Source organism: Peromyscus maniculatus, chromosome 7 (genome assembly GCF_049852395.1).
Source record: "Peromyscus maniculatus bairdii isolate BWxNUB_F1_BW_parent chromosome 7, HU_Pman_BW_mat_3.1, whole genome shotgun sequence".
Taxonomy (NCBI): domain Eukaryota; kingdom Metazoa; phylum Chordata; class Mammalia; order Rodentia; family Cricetidae; genus Peromyscus; species Peromyscus maniculatus.
The window spans coordinates 4,771,228-4,787,149 of NC_134858.1; the positions used below are offsets into that span (position 1 = coordinate 4,771,228).

A 15,922-nucleotide genomic window follows, 5' to 3' on the forward strand; every position below is an offset into this window, starting at 1 on the left:
CTTTTGTCTCTAATGCTTTATACATTTTCTATTTCATTGTATTTTTATTACCTGATTGTAAAACCTCACTTATAAATGCTAATTTTTTTTCAAATTTGAAATGGAAAACAAGCAATACGAAAAATACTCATGAGAAAATTAGTCTATCCAAATTTTTCAAATTTCTACATTTTTGTGGACTTTGTCTACAGCAGGAGATGCCTCAAAAGCAAGGTATCATGGCACCTAGCCCTTAGCAATTATCATCCTGTGCCAAGGCAGAGTGGGTCTTTAACACTGGACTGTGGAGTATGTGGCAGGGCTACCAGGTTGGACAGGAAGAAGTCGTTGAAGTGGGTACCTATAACTTGAGACTTGGTATTCCAGAAAGGAACTCGGGAGTTTTTCCAATGTGCTGTTTACCTGGTACCTCACACTGTGCACACAACGATGTTCCATGGTGTGTGACAGAAAGCTCAAAACTTCTGTCTCATGGTGTGGAGTTAGCAGCCAGAAGGTGCGGGGAGACGGGAACGTCCATGGATCATTACATGGAAACGAAGCCCCCCTCCCCCCTCCCCCGCACTAGACGCTGGTCCTTAGGAAGGCCCAGAGAGCAATTTTCCCTAAGACTATAAGGTATATATTAGAAAAGGGACATATTGGAGTCTGAGACACTTACGAGTATGGGTGCGTGTACACATGCCTGTGAAGGTCATCCAGTATCTTAGTGTTTCTATTGCTGTGAAGAGACACCATGACCACAGTAACTCTTATAGAGGAAAACATTTAATTGGGGCTTGCTTACACTTTCAGAGATTTAGCCCATTATCATCATGGCAGGAAATGGCAGCATGCAGGCAGATAGGGTGCTGGAGAAGGAGCTGAGAGTCCTACATCTTAATCTGTAGGCAACAGAAGGAAACTGTGTCACATTGGCCACACTTGAGTTTATAGCCCTGAAAACCTCCAGAGTGACACACTTTCTCCAATAAGGCCACACCCACTCCAACAAGGCCACACCTCCTAATAGCACCACTCCCTATGAGCTGAGCATTCACACATACACACACACACACACACACACACACACACACACACACACACACACGAATCCATGGGGCCATACTGTTCAGACCGCCACAGACAGAAGCCTCAGCTCTCATTTTTATGTGCCATCCACCTTTCTTCCTCTTTTTCTTTCTCTTCTTTTTCCTTTGTTTCTTTTTTTCCTTTCTTTCTTGAGACAGAATCTCTGAATGGTCTGGAACTCACTGGATTGTCTGAGCAGGCTGGCCAGCGAAGCCCAGATTCCCCACCTACTCCCTGATGCTGGAATTATAATCACACACACCCCCTTTTTACATTGCAACTGAAGTTTGCAAGCACTTAAACTGAGCTGTCTCCCCAGCTCCCTAGTTACTATTTTGATCAACATGTAAGTTGTGGTTAGCACATATAGGAGCTCTGTTCTAAGCTTTACACCTTTCCTTAATGAACTGCGGATGCCTGCTGGCTTGACTGTGTAAATGCTCAGTAAATTTAATAGGTGGTAATTTACTTAAGAACAAACAGGACTCTATAGCCCCAAGTCATTAATCTCTGCCAGGTGTGGAGGTTTAGAGTAAGTTTAGTCATCAAAATCACCCCTGGGAGGCAAGTCCGTCCTTTCATGGTTAATCAACTACGGTCACAACCATAGCCCTCGGGTACACAAGAACCATCAGCAGGGTGTGCCAACACTAACAAAGGTGTGACTCAAAGGAACACAAGGCATCTCAAAACTTGTCAAGTCAGCACCTCGGGGCACAGTTAGGAAGCCGCCCAGCCAATAAGCTCCATATGTTAAAGACACTAGAATATAATGAAAAGGGGCTTGTTCCCAGCATGGAGTATGCATAAAAACTAATACCTTTGAGTGATGTTTTCCACACCACAGGAAAAGTAATTGTGTGGTGATATCATGTACTTGCTCAAGTTGAGCCGACTTTGTCTGAGTCTCCTGGTGGTCAGCTTTGCCTCTGATTTTCAGGTTGGTTTAGTCTGTGTAGCACTTGACTGGCTGAGGGCATGCACCTCCCCCTCCAGGCTGTGGCTGAGAGGTCTCAGAGGCTCCTGGTTTATGGAGGTTTCTGTTGCCATGCCTCCCTCTGGTAGGGAGGTAGATGCTCCTGAAAAGGTCACTCCTATATTTACTTGTTTCTATCCCACTAATTTGAAATTTCATACTTCAGATATGGTAGGATTACTTTCTTTTCACTGAAAGGAAAATGTACTTAAAATGTTTTGTCATCCTCTGACCTCTCTATTAAGAAGCAAACTTGTGGGGCTGGAGAGACAGCTCTGCAGCTGAGAGCACTTGCTCCTCTAGAGGACGTGGTCAAGCTCCTAGCACCCACATGGCAGCTCACCACCTGTAACTCCACTCCGAGGAACCTGACCCCTCCTTCCAGCCTCTGAGAACACCCGCACACTCGTGACACACACACAGAAACATGTACTCATATGCATAAATAAAACAAATATTTCTTTAAAAAGAGCTAATTTTGGCCGGGCGGTGGTGGCGCACGCCTTTAATCCCAGCACTCGGGAGGCAGAGGCAGGCGGATCTCCGTGAGTTCGAGGCCAGCCTGGGCTACCAAGTGAGTTCCAGGAAAAGGCGCAAAGCTACACAGAGAAACCCTGTCTCGAAAAACCAAAAAAAAAAAAAAAAAAAAAAAAAAAGAGCTAATTTTGGCTTAACAGAGCTACTGCAGACTTTCTGTGTTTGAAGAGCACTCAGCTTGGCCGAGGGAGGAAGTGGAAATGCTCTTAATGGTAATGTTACACGAAGGGAAAGGCCTGGAGGTCCATTGTGAACCTCAGTCATCTGTACTTTGGGAGAAGGGAAGGGTAAATACTGGGAAGCAGAGATAAGGAAGGAGGCCAGGGGAGCATCTTCATCTAATGTGCAGTTGTCTCACCTCCACGTGACGAGTCTCTGTGGAGCCAGTACATGAGGACCTCGGTCATGAGACAGAGACTGGGCGGACGCCTGAGCTTCACCTCTGGACCTTTCTCCTCCATGTTGGTGGCCTTCTCACAGTACTCCCCACCTCTCCCAAGGGCCAGTAAATCCATCTGAAAATCAGTAATACCTGTTACACAAAGACTCGAAAAATGGAGTTTCTGTCATTATGTCTTCCTAGATTGCCATCCTCATAGTTACATTTGGAATCTTTTTCCATTAATCTGTTTACTCCTTGACTGCATGTATTTGAGCCTAATGCATGTTTTAAAAAAAACACTGTTTTCAAAATGTCTAAATATTCTACAAACATTAATTCTCCATGTGAGACCCTTACTCTATTCTCTAAGACGAAGAAGGAGACTTAGACAAAGATATCTTAATATAGATAGACCCAAGCCAGTTTCAAGCTCCCAGAAATGATGGCGCCAGCCCCAGGAACTCAAAAGTACAAAGTCAGGAAGAGCCATCTGGTAGCAACTAATTAACAAAAGAGTGCCCCAAATGCCTGACAAAAGCCAGGCCATTTGGTGGTGACTGATTAACCACGGGATGTCCCAACACCTGAGATGGCACATCTCAACTCTGGAGACAGGCTGTAAAGAGTTCTGACACAGTAAACAGACAAACTAAAATAAGATAACACGGAGGCCCAGGTAGATTTAGCCAATTAGAATTGTACCTGTACTAACTCCCCCATAACCTAGAGGGACTCGTGGTTCTTGCCTTTAAAAAGCCAGCCTCACAGAGAAAGAGCAACTCCTCCCTGCCTCGCTGTGACCAGTGAGTGCTTGGGGACAAATTCCCTGCCGGCTTGTATTGCTTACAATAAACCTTACTGTTGCATTCTGGATATCCTTGGTCTTTGGTGGTCTCTCTGGGGGTGATCTGGACATAGCACTCCAGTCAGTTCCTTTTCCTCTTTATAAACACAGAAGCCACTTCCTTGAGATTAAGCATTCTTTCAAGTTTAGTAGGTTGAGGGATTCACTGATGTAAGCTATTCTGTCTTCATGCTGAGTTTTGTGAATGAGCTTGCACATGTGAGTCATGCTGTTAGTGACCTAAACACTGACTGCCTATAAAAGAGTGGCCACTAAACGAAGCTACAGAAGTCAGGAACTGGAGAAGGGTTGCTTTACAAGTCGAGACTGTCTGCATGGAGCCGCTGGCCATCCTGGTGTTGCTGAGCCTGCCGATCTCCTCGGCATATCCTCTGCACGGGGCAGTGAGCAAAGACCACCCCAGCATGGAGTTTGCTCAGGTAAGCAATCAGTGAGGGATCCATTCAGCCCAAGTGGAAGGATAACTGTGCCTCCTTGATCTTCCAACAGGAGTAGATGACTTGATAAGAAGTTGTGTGAGAGGTAGAAACTTCGTCTTTACAGAGAAAGGCAGCAAGGCCAGGAAGGAGGTGTACTTACTTAGGGTGTACTTACTCAACTGGAGCAGCACCAGTTGACAAGAGATGCTGGCGACAGATGAGATCTCTTTTGCTTCGGAGTTATTTATCTTCTACAACTTCAAGAAATAATGCTTACTCTAATTTTTCATTTGTGAAGAAAAAATGAGTTTATCTAACACCAGTCAGTATTAGCAGGTCTATGTTAATAATGGAAATGGAAACTTAGATACATTCATTTAATGTACTCACAATTTTCGTAGCAAATTAAATTGCAATGAAATAATAAAATGGGGCATCTTAGTGAAAAAAATTAAAAGTATGACTCTTACTTTTGCTTCTGGGAATAATTAAAATAAATTTTGAGGTTTGTATAAAAGGTTTAAAATTCACAGTCACAGCTTTAAAATTGTGCTTGTCACTCCACTAGCAATATCTAGAAAAGTACTACAACTTTGAAAAAAATGTGGAACAAGTGTTTAGAAGAAAGAACAGTAGTCCTGTGGTCAAAAAAATCCAAGAAATGCAGAAGTTCCTCGGGCTCGAGATGACAGGGAAGCTGGACTCCAGCACTATGGATGTGATGCTGAAACCCAGGTGTGGCGTCCCTGACGTTGGTGGCTTCACTACCTTTCCAGGGTCACCAAAGTGGAGGAAAAACCACCTCACCTACAGGTAACGGGTCCAGTTTTCACTGAGTGTTAACACTGTGTCAGAGGCATCACGGGGCACACACTACCTTCTTCCATTTCTCTCATCCAGGATTGTGGATTATACACCCGATTTACCGAAAGAGAGTGTGGATTCTGCCATTGAGAAAGCGCTGAAAGTCTGGGAGGAGGTGACCCCGCTCACCTTCTCCAGGCTCTCTGAAGGAGAGGCTGACATCATGATCTCCTTTGCAGTTGGAGGTAATGAAGTTGTACAGTCACTCATCTGGTGTTTGAGTTGTTCAGGCTACTAAAACAAAGTACCTCACACTGGGAAATTTGTAAACTACAGAAAGGAACTGTGTGGAGTTCCAGAGGATGAGTAATATAAAACAAAGGGGCCACAGACTCAGCTTGGTGAGGGTCTGTTATTAGGTAACACCTGTGTTTCCTCGTGTAGCTGAAGTGGCCCAGAGGTTTCTCCAGCTGCTTTCACCTGGGTGCTAACCATCACAGAGCACTCATACCCTGTGCGTCTTCTAAAAGAGCTGCCTTGTGATCCTGTCACACTGGAGATTACATTTCAACATGAGAATTATGGGAGACATCAATATCCAGACCACACAGTCCCTGTGCTGTTTTGCTGAAAAGGATTAGAAGAAATTCTTACTTGTTATATCTCCATAACTTTGTTTCCCATCAGAACATGGAGACTTTTACCCTTTTGACGGACCAGGACAGAGTCTGGCTCATGCCTACCCCCCTGGGCCTGGATTTTATGGAGATGCTCATTTTGATGATGATGAGAAATGGACACTGGGACCCTCAGGTAGGATGAGTTCAAATATGAGTTGTCCAAGAATAGCTTGTCTAGAGCAAGCCTCAAATGGAATGTTCTGCCAGCTTCAATTTCTGATTATCTGTGTGGCAACCTGAAGCCCTATTCATCTAATCATTACTAAAAATCTGTAAACTGCTTTTTTCTTTGTCCCCACCAAGTACAATACAGTAAGCCCCATTAGATATCATTTCCACAACTCAGGATCTTGTACAGGGTTCAAGTGTATTATAAGTAATACTGTTTATCATTCCAATAATAAATGAGTAGTGTTGAGTGACTGCCATTGAATAAGTTGAAGCCCCAAAGGTTGCCCTTGCCTTTGAACTCTCATTTGCTCCTTTTTCTTTTAAATGTAGTGATTGGGAGAAAATGCCAGAAGCTAAAGGAAGATGCTCTGTTTAAATAAGCATTCCACCTTTGCTATCTCAGAAGCCTTTCTCCTCCCCAATTTTTTTTTCTGAAAAACGTTATTGAGTCTAGACATGGTGACTACTATTAACTACACTGTACTTAAATTTTATAAATTGCATTTGTACTTTGGAGACAGACTGTTGAAACAATCACAGTTTCTGGATTTCTAAGTGTGGGTTAGACCATTAATGTGAAGCGGGTCTCTACTAACTGTGTAGGTCTGCAGCAATGCCACATGATGAACAGTATTTCCAAAATTGCCTGAACTTCTGGTTTAATGATTAGCACTGACATAACCTTTCATTGTGTGAGGCAACTCTGAGTCCTGCTGTGTTCACAGCAGAAACAGGCAATGGACATGTTTCTGTTTATACTGGGATTTGTGCTCTTCATACAGCACCCCTTACTAGGAGATGGATTTTCTCTAAATCTAGTTTTTGATGGTTTCATAAATATAAATGATGCTCCATGAATATATTTATTTCCATTAACCTCTCTTAGGAAGGTTTTTTTTTTTTTTATAACGATCAAAGGTTGATGATGGTGTCCCCATAGTTTTGTTACTTAAGAGATTGAAGAATATATAAATAGCTTGTGGTTGATTTGAACTGTGGTTAAACCAGTTTGTTACTAAATATTAACAATTGTTTCTGATTTCTAGACAATAAAGAATTATTTTTATTGGCATGTGATTCATCTTGGTCCTGCCAAAAAAATCTCTTGGGGAAACAGGACTTACTACTGTTGATATAGGAAAAGTGACCTAGCATCCTGACTAAGGAGACTGCTAGAAAGCAGCTAGTGAAAACCTGTCTTAGACACTGACTTCAAGTTAACCAGGAAAGATGTGTGATGGAGTATGCCAGTTAGTGAGTCAACAAATAAGGAAGAGGCAGCCTGTGATCCTGAGGGTGCCCTGTGCAGTAGGCAGGAGTAATATGTGCACGTCTGTGAAATAGTAACTGCTAGGCTCTGAACATTTGTGGTTTCTCAAACAGGGACCAACTTATTCCTGGTTGCTGCCCATGAGCTTGGCCACTCCCTGGGTCTCTTTCACTCAAGTAACAAAGGAGCTCTGATGTATCCAGTCTACAGGTTCTCCACAAACCCGACCCAGTTCCGGCTTTCTCAAGATGATATAGACGGCATTCAGTCCCTCTATGGTGAGCATGAAGAAATAAGGGCCCAGGGCATTCTGTTTGTTTGTTTACTCTCATAAGTGCCCTTTGAGAATACTGTACATGCCATTAATAGCAGTAAGGTGTGAGTGGCTGATCATCTTTCCCTCAGCCCTGATGACTCAGAAGAAATGTAAGATTAATAGCATCAGAAACTAACTTAGACTTGGTGCTTAAAGAAGTTTCTGAACTAAAATCTCCACAAAATGAGGAAGGAGTCCAAAAAATGATCAGGAGCGAAACTGGCATACAAATCTTTAAAAAGTGTCTGACCACTTGACCAAGGCCACAAGACTGAGTTTATCTCAAACGCAGTGAATGGGAAGCAATGGGATTCCACAGGACACAGGTCAGGTATGTCCCTGCTTGAGTTCATGCCTCCTGTAAGGAGAGAACTCGCAAATGTGAAGACCCACTTGTCTGACCAGGATGGTATGACTCTTCCCTGATGCCTGCAAAAACCCTGAATGATGGTGACTCAAGATGACATCCAGGTTGTCAGAAGATCCTGAGACTTAAATGGAAGTCACTCTAAGGCCGGTGCCATCAGGCCTTCACAAAGAGCTGTGGAGTATGGAGGGACTGTTAGGGAGGGAGCTTTAGGTGTGAAGGCCCAAGGGTCAGGTGACCAGAGGACAGGGCTCGGGGTGCACCTGAGGGCAGGCTGGCTCCTGCTGAGCTCTCTTATCCAATCACCTCCTGGTGGGTCAGCCGCCCCCAGGTCTTCCACTCTTTCCTTTTCTTGGCAACTCATGTAGCTGTCAGTGACAGCACCTGGAAGTCCCCCAGCTGGCAGTCCCTACCCTGACATCCCTGGAACCTGCCTGCCTGGCAGGAATAAGGATATTCTAAAGAGACATTTGGCTAACAACTGGTGAAATGGTGGGCCCCTTGAAATTCTAATTTCTGAAGGAATCTCACTGTGGGAAAAGACTGAATCCTCCAGATGAGAATGTCTCTACTGAAGAGGCACTTACTCCTTATCTGATCACCTTGCAGGAGAGACGGAGCTGAGAATGGGGGAGGAGTTTAAGGATAGAAAAAAAATCCTTTATATGGCTTGGTTAGGTTATTTCATTCTGCATATCACTTGCCTTCTATCTAAATGGGTTAGGACTCCAAGGATGAATGTGTTGCTTTGTGTCTTCATCAGTATTTCAAATTAGTTACACTGAATAAATGTGGTGCTTTCAATTCTCATTTTAAAAAGAAAGAACACTGTACAGTAAGTCTTCAGGAAAGTTTTGCTTTTATTACGTTATTTATTTGTGTGTGTGCTGTGCATGCATGCTATAGCGCACACGTGAGAGTCAGAGGCCAGCCCTTGGCAGTGCATTCTCTCCTTCCACCCTGCGGGGCATGGGAACCCATCCAAGTGGTCAGACTCGGAAGCACCAGGTTCCTTTACGAGCTGAGCCTCCTCCCTGGCCCCAGGTTTAAAGGGCTGCATACTGTTTCATCTCAAAACACGGTGAAGAAGTTTGGACAGTGTGTAAATGGTTAGATGCACCCCTGATCTTCTAACACTTGCTTCTCCTACCTGTTCCCTTCAGGACCACGTCCCTCCCCTGACACCATAGTGGTACCTCTGTCCTCTGTCGCACCAAGACCTGAGACCCCAGCCAAGTGTGATCCTGCTTTGTCCTTTGATGCTGTCAGCACCCTGAGAGGGGAACTCCTGCTCTTTAAAGACAGGTTAGAACACAACATTGTATTTCCCTAGCTACCCTTTTGGTGTTCAATGCTCAGAGAGGAAAATAAACTTGGGATTATATATATTTATTTACATAATAAATACAATGTAGTATGATTACAACATATTCTCAGCATGTTTTAAAATCACTCAGCTCTGGTTTATATTGCATTTTTAAAGATGTCCTTGGAATTGTCCAGATTATTTCTTTCTAGACTCCCAGAAGAGGATTTTTGGTCAGTAGGATATAAGATCCATACAACCAGGGAAATTTGTCTCTTTTTTATATTTTTCACTCTTTATATATCATGACTCAAGGAACTTCTAAAAGTGCTAGCCATCTTTAGAACCAGACAAATATCTTTATCCTTGCTAGAAAGTGCTATTATTTCAATTAATTCATTTTAGAAAAGGTGATACATACTCACACACAATGCTCAAATAGTACCAAAAGATGTAAGAAAAGCCCTTCTGTTTCGGCTGTCCCAGATCCTTGCCTGTGTGTACCGACTGCTACCAATTTTCTTTATCCAATTTACCAAGGTGCTCACATTTAAAAAGGTACGAATATTAAAATACATTTAATATTTAGATATGTAATATTTTAAAATATTAATGGATTCATAAAATACATACTACTTTACATACCTTTGAATGGATTTGAGCTGAGTAATCTTATTGGAACAGGGTGAACATCCCTGTCACCCCAGGCTACATCCATCCCCTGGAATCACATGTAGGACATGCAGGGCGCACTGCTGTGAAGAGGTGAATCATTGTTGACCAGAGACTGTGCTCTTCTGTGCCTATTGTTTTAAAGAGAAAGGCTGTTGCAGTTCTCATACATTGCAGATACTTTTGGCGCAGAAGCCGCTGGAATTCTGAGCCTGAAGTCCACTTGATTTCGGCATTTTGGCCCTCTCTTCCCTCATACCTAGATGCTGCCTATGAAGCTCACAGTAAGGACAGTGTTTTCATTTTTAAAGGTAAGAACTGTACACATTTTTGGCTTTGCTGAAATAAAGCTTACTGTAAAACCTTCAAAGCATGAGTTTTCTCCATTGTGTTAAATTTTAGATGTTTTATTAGAAGAACAAGTCAGAATTGGTGATTGTGAATAAGCGTTTTAAAAGTCTGACCTACCAAGGAGAACCTTGTAAGGGAAGTCTAAGAAGTGTAGACCAAGAGGCCATTAGAAGAAATAACCAGAGCTGGCTACTGGAACCCAGAGAATAAATATAGAAATATGGAATAAATGCAGAAAAATGACTACAGAAAGGGCAGTGAATCTGCTCATCTATTTTTTTCATTTACCATTTCCCCCTCACTCAGAAAGTATTATTTTTGAGGCAAAGTCTCACTATGTAGCTCTGGCTGGTCTCAAACTCACTGTGTAGACCAAGCTGGCCTCAGACTCACAGAGGTTCCCCTGCCTCTGACTCCCCAGTGCTAGGATCAAAGGTGTGCGCCACTACACCCAGCCAGGAAACACTTTTTAAAATACCAGCTACGGACTAAGCATGGAGTTGGAATGAAAACCAAGGCTTCATCTTTCACCTTTATCAAACAATTCACTGTTCTTGTTTCTAAACCCAATTAGTTTCACTCAACATTTCTTGGGAAATTTTTCAACAGGAAGTCAGTTCTGGGCAGTCCGAGGAAATGAGGTCCAAGCGGGTTATCCAAAATCGATCCACTCTCTGGGCTTTCCTCCTTCTGTGAGGAAGATCGACGCAGCTGTTAGTGACAAGCAGAAGAAGAAGACGTACTTCTTTGTGGAGGACAAATACTGGAGGTGAGCTGCTGTGGGAACTTTGCTGGGAGCCTGGTTACAGGAGTCCGTTTCCTTTCTCTCGGGATACCTGCCCACCCTCTAATGTTCCCAAACCTCCAATGTTCAGACTAAGCAAAAGATAGCATGGCTGTTCAATTTCACAAACACACAGGGCTTTCCAGGTGCACCTATCCAGACACCAGCGGACATGAGGAAGTGTGAACCCGAGGGCCACAGGACAGTGTCTTCTCACGCCATTGTCGATCACCACGTGGCTGCCATGCAGAGCCAGGTGTAGCAGGCTGTAGGGTCTACCAGGTCCTGGTGTGGTAAATAGCAAGTCTATTTTTAGCCAACTTTTTAAACTTAGCTTCCATCTTCTGTTTATATAGATTTTATGTATTTATGACAGGTAGATTCTTGGGTTTTGTGTGTCCAGGCTTAGAAAATTGACCTTAGGTACATATATGGAATTTCTATAGACTATAGCATGATGCCCCTGTTTCAAGAGATCATTGTTCTACAAGAGATGCTTACAAGCCAGAAAGTTCACATGTTACCATATGCCCCTCCAACACAAAAAGTATTTAGTGCTGCACAATTTGAAAAGTTGCCCTAGGACCCCACACTGAACTGTTAGCGCTGTGTGACAGCGTGTGTATGACGGGACTTGTCTTGGTGTGGATCTGAATTCCTTTTACTTGCTATAGATTTAATGAGAAGAGAAATCTGATGGATAAAGGCTTCCCCAGGCTGATTAAAGATGACTTTCCCGGAGTCAAATCACAGGTGGATGCGGTGTTGCAGGCCTTTGGTAAGGAGAACTTCATGCCATCAGCAGTGGGGGCGTTTGGGCATTTCAGTGTCTGTGAGGCTGTTTGAACTGGTAGCTTACTATTAAAAAATGTTACAATAAACATTTGCCTATAATTTTTTAAGTAATATTCACAAAAACTTATCAAAGTTGGTTGATTTTATGTGATGTCAAAACTCGATAAGGTTGTTAAAATGTCAATAATGAAGTAAGAAAACGAAAAGCTTTCAAATCATTTGCCTTATGCCTTTTTTACTCAAATCCTGAAATATTAACTTGAAATTGATGCCAGTTGGGTCTAAAATTCTGTTTTTCTTTAACAATTTTCAATATTCTGTCCCATGACACTGGCTCACAGTCATAGTTCACACCACTGTACAGGCAAGTGTGAGCCAGGCTGGCTGGTAGCTGGTTCCATCCCCACCAGCCCATCTCCTATCCCAACTGCCATGCCTGGGCTTCTGTTACAGTCTGAAATTACTTACATTGCTCACTAGAAAATAGATACCATCCTTTCATGTGCTCAAGTGACAAAATTTGATTGCTGGTAATGGACTTATGGGAAAATAAAACGTTTGCTTGCTCCCTCTGAAGGTATATCTGGGGGGTCTCCCTGGGCTTCAACTGTGGTACTCCTGAGACCACTGACACTGCTTTTAAAACTACTTGCCCATGATATACACAAGAAGAAAAATGAACCTCAGATGAGTTTCATTTGTCTAACTCTCTTGGGTCCATTGACTCCCACACCATGATTTAAGAGCTAGTTGGTACAAGGGAGTTTGGAAAGAAAGGAAGGAAAGAAGGAAGGAAGGAAGGGAGGGAGGGAGGGAGGGAGGGAGGGAGGGAGGGAGGGAGGGAGGGAGGAAGGAAGAAACCTTTAAATATTAAAATCCTTTCCAATTCTATCTGTTTAATAGTAGTATATTCTGGTGTTTTAACATGCTGCCTTCAGAGCCAGAGAAATGAGATGGAATCCTTGCTCTGCTGTTCACTGGGGCTATTGCCTTGGGAAAATGTTAACATTTTCCTAATTTTTAGTTTGTCCTCATTCGGTTTGGCAGACATTTTTGGTAAGGATTCATCAATGAGTTAAAATCATGCAAATTATTCAGCTCAGTGCCAGGCAGACATCACCTAGCCTACATCCTCCTCCATCAGCTCGTGTTCTTTCTTAGTTACTGATATCATAAATTTGATTTATTTAAGATAGTGTCATCATTTTTCTTATCTGTGTCTGCAGGTTTTTTTTATTTCTTCCACGGATCATCACAGTTTGAATTTGACCCCAATGCCAGGACGGTGACCCACACCCTGAAGAGTAACAGTTGGCTCATGTGCTGACTGTCATGAGGAGACATGTACAAACACTGGAAAATGAGCCCTGCCATTTCTCACCTAATATTATGTGTCAGGATGATTAACTATTCCTGTGTGTTCTGTGGCTCAAGAAGATGAGTCCAGAAGATGCCTTTCTTAGACAGCATCACCTGAACTCCTGCACTTGCTCTTGAGTTACACTGCACAGGAGTGAAAATTGCTCATTGCAGTTGGGGAGAGGCTGCATCTCCACGAGTACTTTACTGTTTAATAAAGAGCTTTATTTTTGGACCATTCCTGGCTTCCTGGAGTAATTCCTGCTCAGAACATTAGTCATGCTGTAGACTGAGCGTCTGAAAGACAAGATGCATAGGAGCAATGGAGCATGCACTTCTCGGATGGGGCCATGTGGAGTGTCTGCACCAACAAAATCTTTACTTTTGCCTCGTACACGTTGCATTCTCTATGTATCTTAAGAAGAATGAGATACATTAAGAGTTGTCCTGTAAGACTGGGGAAGGAGCCTTTTAGAATACTGAAGCCTGCAAACCGAGGTTATGAGCTAGTCTACTTTATGACTTTACATGTAGGGAAACAAAATTAATTTGGAGACTTAGTCATCTCTTCATTTCTTCACTGGTACTCCTGCCTGTCACAGAGAAGGGAGTTCTCATAACAACTTCACTTCTTCATCAAAACATTCTCGTTTGGTTCTTGTTTCTAGAGGATTCGCATGCATTCTAGTTGTGTGGTAGTGTTCTCACAGTGAGATGTGTCCTACCCATACCAGGTACATTATTGTTGATTCACATAAATGTCTGCTGCTGTCATAGATCCAAGGCACAGAACCAAGTCAAAAATACATTTAACCCAACCTCATTGATTTCCATATGGGGTGGTAGGGGATAAGCTGAGCAAACAAAAGCAAATTGTTACATAACTACAAGTGACAGATATTATTAAAGAAGTGACAAGAGGAGGAAGAAGAAAGCGGGGACACACACACACACATATGTATATATATACATATATATATATATATATATATATATATATATATATATATATATGCCTCAGCTCCTTGAACATGACAAGGTTTTTGTTTTTTTTTTTCTGATGAGACTTCAACAGTAACTTTACATTTTCTTGGCATGGATCCATCTCCTCTCACTCATCTACTTGGATATGAATTTAGATGCATTTTTCCATTATCATGCTAGAGAAAGCTTTCTAACCAACAAAACTAAAAGAGTAGATACAAGCGGTTCATAAGAAGTGGGAAAGGAGATGTAGAAGATGATTTAGGTACACAGAACAACTCATCCAGGCTATCTAGATATTTATGGAACTACATTTTACTTACTATGCTGCTGTGGATTTTGCTCTGTATGCTGTGAATGTGTTGCTCTGATTGGTTAATAAATAAAGTACTGATTGACCAGTAGCCAGCAGGAAGTATAGGCCAGACAAAGAGAGAGGAGAATTCTGGGATCAGGAAGGCTGAGTCAGGAGTCACCAGCCAGGCACAGAGGAAGCAAGTTGTAAAAGTAGTCGTAGGCCACAAGCCACATGGCAACTTATAGATTAATAGAAATAGGTTAATTTAAGATATAAGAACAGTTAGCAAGAAGCCTGTCATGGCCATACAGTTTATAAGTCATATAAGTCTCTGTGTGTTTTCTGAGCAGCTGCAGGAGCCGGGTGGACACAGGAAAACTCCAGCTACACTATGCATTGAAGGAAATGTAAGGAGAGAAGTAACGTGATCCACTGTAGTGAACAATTTCTCTACCTGAAAAGAACAAGCAGGGGAGGAAACAATGATAAAAGGGCTGTGTAGACACTTATATCCACCCCAAGATGCTCTCTGCAATTGATACCTGAAGGCAAAGGAAAGTGGGATCTCACTGGGTATACTAACTACACTTCAGGGCAGGCCCTGTGCCCAGGAGCAGTTGGCTAACACAAAACAAGCTCAATGGTATTTTTGTAGACTTTTTGTCCCATGTTGCTTTGTTTGAACTTTTTTTTTTTTCTTATTGGTCTTTTTCTTATTATTTTGATTTCCATTTTTTGTGCTTTTGTGGAGTGTTTTTGTGTGTGTTTCATTTTTAATCTATTTTTTAGGAGAGAGAAAGAAAAAGAACACAAATTGGGTGGATAGGAAGAAAGGGAGGAATAAGGAAAGGGGAAAAACATGATCAAAATATATTGTATGAAAATATTTTTAATGAAAAAAGTTTAAAAAGAAAAAATAAATGGCTTTGTAGCTAACAGAGCTGGGTATTAAGGACAGAGCTGCTTGGAGAAGACTGTATGAGACCACTGGATTGGAGCTACATTTTATAACACTCAGGTTTTATAATAGATAGACAGTTCCCAGGGAAAAGACAAAAGTACAAGAAGCAATCCTAGATTCATGGTCTGAGTAACTTCTTGGAGGGCAGAGGCTTCAATGGTCAGGGAAGATGAGACAATAGTCCAGGGGAATAATCTCATTTTTAATCTCATGTATAGGCTCCTAAGAGGTAACCACATGAAGGTATCAATAAACTGTTTAATATGGAAACATGGAGCTCAAAATGGGTGAAAGGGAGATTTGGTGGTATCAGCTCAGACCACTGAATACACAGTTACATAGATTAACTAGAGAGAAAAGAGGACAGTTCAGGATGAAGCCTCATCACATGAAGTGACCAGAGGTAAGGACACACTGTGGTACTGAACAACCCTTGAATTCCAGTGGCCCACCACCAAAGGCATGTCAAGATATCCTACCGGAACTCTTACTCTGAGTTTCCTAATGTAAGACCTTGGCTAGTGGGACTGTTTTGACCTTGATTGTGGGTGCTG

At 42.4% G+C, this 15,922-nt stretch overlaps 1 protein-coding gene across 1 annotated transcript; it reads left to right on the forward strand.

Moving 5' to 3' along the window:
- The first annotated feature begins 3,802 nt into the window (after positions 1–3,802).
- Mmp10 (matrix metallopeptidase 10) lies at positions 3,803–13,363 on the forward strand. Its single transcript, XM_006983767.3, has 10 exons — positions 3,803–4,250; positions 4,819–5,063; positions 5,151–5,299; positions 5,742–5,867; positions 7,289–7,453; positions 9,022–9,163; positions 10,014–10,147; positions 10,797–10,956; positions 11,646–11,749; positions 12,993–13,363. The coding sequence occupies exons 1-10, from the start codon at positions 4,146–4,148 to the stop codon at positions 13,091–13,093; spliced, it is 1,431 nt and encodes a 476-aa protein (XP_006983829.1). The 5' UTR covers positions 3,803–4,145; the 3' UTR covers positions 13,094–13,363.
- The last annotated feature ends 2,559 nt before the right edge of the window (positions 13,364–15,922 follow it).